Source organism: Etheostoma spectabile, chromosome 15, assembly GCF_008692095.1.
Source record: "Etheostoma spectabile isolate EspeVRDwgs_2016 chromosome 15, UIUC_Espe_1.0, whole genome shotgun sequence".
Taxonomy (NCBI): Eukaryota; Metazoa; Chordata; class Actinopteri; order Perciformes; family Percidae; genus Etheostoma; species Etheostoma spectabile.
In genome coordinates, this window is record NC_045747.1 from 6192571 (window position 1) to 6195843 (window position 3273).

At 39.5% G+C, this 3273-nt stretch overlaps 1 protein-coding gene across 1 annotated transcript in view; it reads left to right on the forward strand.

Annotated features, from left to right (window-relative positions):
* Nucleotides 1–2740, forward strand: part of lgals2a (lectin, galactoside-binding, soluble, 2a) — a 4185-nt gene extending 1445 nt beyond the window's left edge. Inside the window, exons 2-4 of the mRNA XM_032538165.1 lie at nt 1229–1308; nt 1641–1812; nt 2196–2740. Coding sequence (XP_032394056.1) covers nt 1229–1308; nt 1641–1812; nt 2196–2342 — 399 coding nt within the window. The 3' untranslated portion in view covers nt 2343–2740. The remainder of the gene's footprint in view (nt 1–1228; nt 1309–1640; nt 1813–2195) is intronic.
* Nucleotides 2741–3273: the final 533 nt, after the last annotated feature.

Consider the following 3273-nt stretch of genomic DNA (forward strand, 5'->3'; position numbering starts at 1 on the left):
TTTCAAATTATTTTCAGGTGATCAATATCACTAAAAGTCATTGGGAAACTGCCATTCCACTCCAAATCCTGCAAGTTTGTCTGCCTGCATGTTAGTCATTTTGACCCTGCACTTAATCAAACCATATCAACTTTCTTTAAAGTTATTTTTGGGAAACGTTGGTCTCTTGTTAACTGTCTCTTACATTGTTAAGATTAGGAAGGATTTTTTCCAAAATCTGCAGTGCATTAAACTTACAAGTTATTAAAGTGCTTGCTACTGTCCCCAGAAAAGTTTGTCAGTAAATGTCACAATTCCAAAAATCTGAAGCATTTTGCTCATAAGGAATGTTTCCTTAAATGTAGGTGTGAACGACACAATGTTTACAAAAAATGCAAGCCATTAAAACATCTTTATTTGCGTCAAATCATTTTCTGTTCTCTTGTCACTGTGTTTGTGATCCGACCATAGATACAGTATATATATATATATATATATATATATATATATATATATATATGTACACAGTATATAAAAATATTGCACCAAATGGTAATAGCTTGTGTTTCCGACTGCTTCTACTGTGTCTGCTTAGAATCAGATTATTCCAATGTCTCATAGCCTTCTATTTTAGCTCACGTGTTTAACTACGTTGTGAAAGATTGAAAACCCTCAAAGGGCTGCTATATTTGTACTCGTTACCCTGGTGACAGTTGACAGTTACATCAGTTGACAACATGACAAAATGCTAAACAGCAGTGGTCTATGTTTCACAACCAAATAATAGATTGCTGAAGTATAATTTCCTAATTGTGGCACAGCTCAGTATTCCCCTGCCACATGTACAGTAACAAGCGAGCTGAGGATTTCTGCTGTGCTCAGCCTTCTTTTCTACTGTGTAAACCATCCGGTATTGCACTTAGGAAAATATAACTCAGTTTAACGCCTGTCCCGCTTCCCTTTTAAACATTTTTACCCTCTGCCAAAATCTGTGTAGAGCAAAAGAGCCCTGGCAATGGCAGAGAAAAGAGCTGGAATCTTTGACCAGTCGGCCAGTGGGAGTATAAATGAAAACACATGTTGTGTAATTTCTAAGGATGAAGTGAGGATTGGAGAGCTGGCTGAGGTTACTACTGGTGCTGGTTTATGCCTGAAGCTGCAATAATATTTGGTAGTAGTAAAAATCCATCAGTAATTCCACACACAATAACGTACTGTATCACTATCCTCCCACTGTTTTTCTACACAGGGTATGATCATAAAGAACATGTCCTTTAAGGTCGGGCAGACCCTAACCATCGTTGGAGTCCCCAAGTCTGATGCTACAAAGTAAGTACTTATCACAGAAGTAACAGAGGGCGGCTTTTGTTCCTATTCTTCTTCTACTCTCTTCTGAACTCAACACGAGGGCCATTCTTTGCAAACACACTAAGACAGAGATGGACCTGGAATCTGCAATCAGTTCCAGTCAGTGACTACCTATTAACTTTCCCTGAGTAATATTGGGGGCGATGAAGATGATGGTTATCAGATGAAAAGAGCAACCACGCTAGTGCTGAGGTTGTCTCAATAATTTGTGTGCTTTGGTGTCCTCTTCTTACCCATTTTAAACATAAGCAGCCATGTTAAAATGAATCCTTTTTTTTTACTTCGTGCCACAGTTTTGCAGTGAATATTGGCCCTGATGAGCAGGAGATTGCTATGCATATTAACCCTCGTTTCAACGCCCACGGAGACGAGAATGCAGTGGTCTGCAACTCTTACCAGGGAGGCAATTGGTGTGAGGAGCACCGTGAGGGAGGCTTTCCTTTCCACCAGGGAGAGGAGTTTAAGGTGAGAGTGTGTGTGTGAGTGTGTGCGTGTGTGCATACTCTAGCTGTACGTGCCTGCAGGTATGTCTCATGCCTCTTACTGTTGGGACTTCTGTTGGAAAATGTGTTTCACTCAATTATTTGAGCCCCAATTTATGGGCACACATCTATGAGAGCTATAGCAATGAATTAATCATCAGATAAACTATTTTCAGGTATTTATAATGATATATTACAGCTGCTTTGCTTTGGCTTTCAATAAATCTCAATATTACATATTACATAGAAAGGGTAAGAGGGGTTAAGTTTGGGATATCCACCATTAAATACTTACTGTAAGTTCATTATGTAACGTCATTGACTGCATATTCTTCTTTTTTGTCTCACTGTCGGTCTACCATCTAGATCGTCATTGAATTCACCCCGACAGAGTTCCAGGTGAATTTATCAGATGGCTCTACAATCCACTTTCCCAACCGCATGGGTGCGGAGAAGTACTCCTACATCAGCTTTGATGGGGAAGTTCGCATCACAAGCTTTGACATCAAGTAAACCCCCTGCCTGGAATTGTTGGATTGAAGTAAAGTTTTTCTTTTTCAATTTCTCTTGCATTAGGTCACATATAGCCCCAGTCTTTAAGTTCTTGACCATTCATGTGGTATTGGTAGCGTCTTACATGTTCATCAACACAACGTATAAGAATTTAGCTTGTTGATATGTGCAGATGCAAGCAACCACAGACAAAATGATGGATAGAAAAGATAGACACATAAAGTACAAAATCATGATACTTAGATTTACTCACAGGAACACATCTGGACATATTGTTAAGTGCATGTCCTTCATGCAGACTTGACAGAAATACAGACTGAAAACCAAACCAAACATAAAGTAATCCCAAACCCATGTTGTCTGGCTGTTATATGCTTTGCAGTTTGCAGTATTTAGTTGAAAAGTACTACATAAAATGGGATCCATTGTTTTTTAGGGTGCCCTGAAATGCTGCACGCTCTCTTGTTTTCCCTTCCAGACATTCCGAATTTATAATGCTTGACTTTACAATGTATTAAAGCATGTCCTTAATAAACATGGCCTTTTGTGACTCCTTAAACTTGTTAAACATGTACATTATCTGGTGCCCTCTATCTTTTAAGTTCACTGCAATGAAATGTTCACACCAGCTGGCTGTGGTCTGAGGCCTGAGGAAGACCCGCTTGGGTCGAAACGTTGCAGCACAATAAAACATATGGGAGAATTATCAGACTGCGGGCATATCATTTTTCACAACAGAACACTTATCATAAATCAGAAAAATATACATTTTTAAGGCTGATAATTAGTTCTGCATCACCACTGATCCAGACCACCTCCTTGCAACAACTGAGACCATGAGCTGCGATTGTCCTGCTGTGAATAACGTTGACCAGCAGGTGCTCCCAGTGAACAAGACATGAATCCTCAAGCAATGAACCCAATTCCAGCA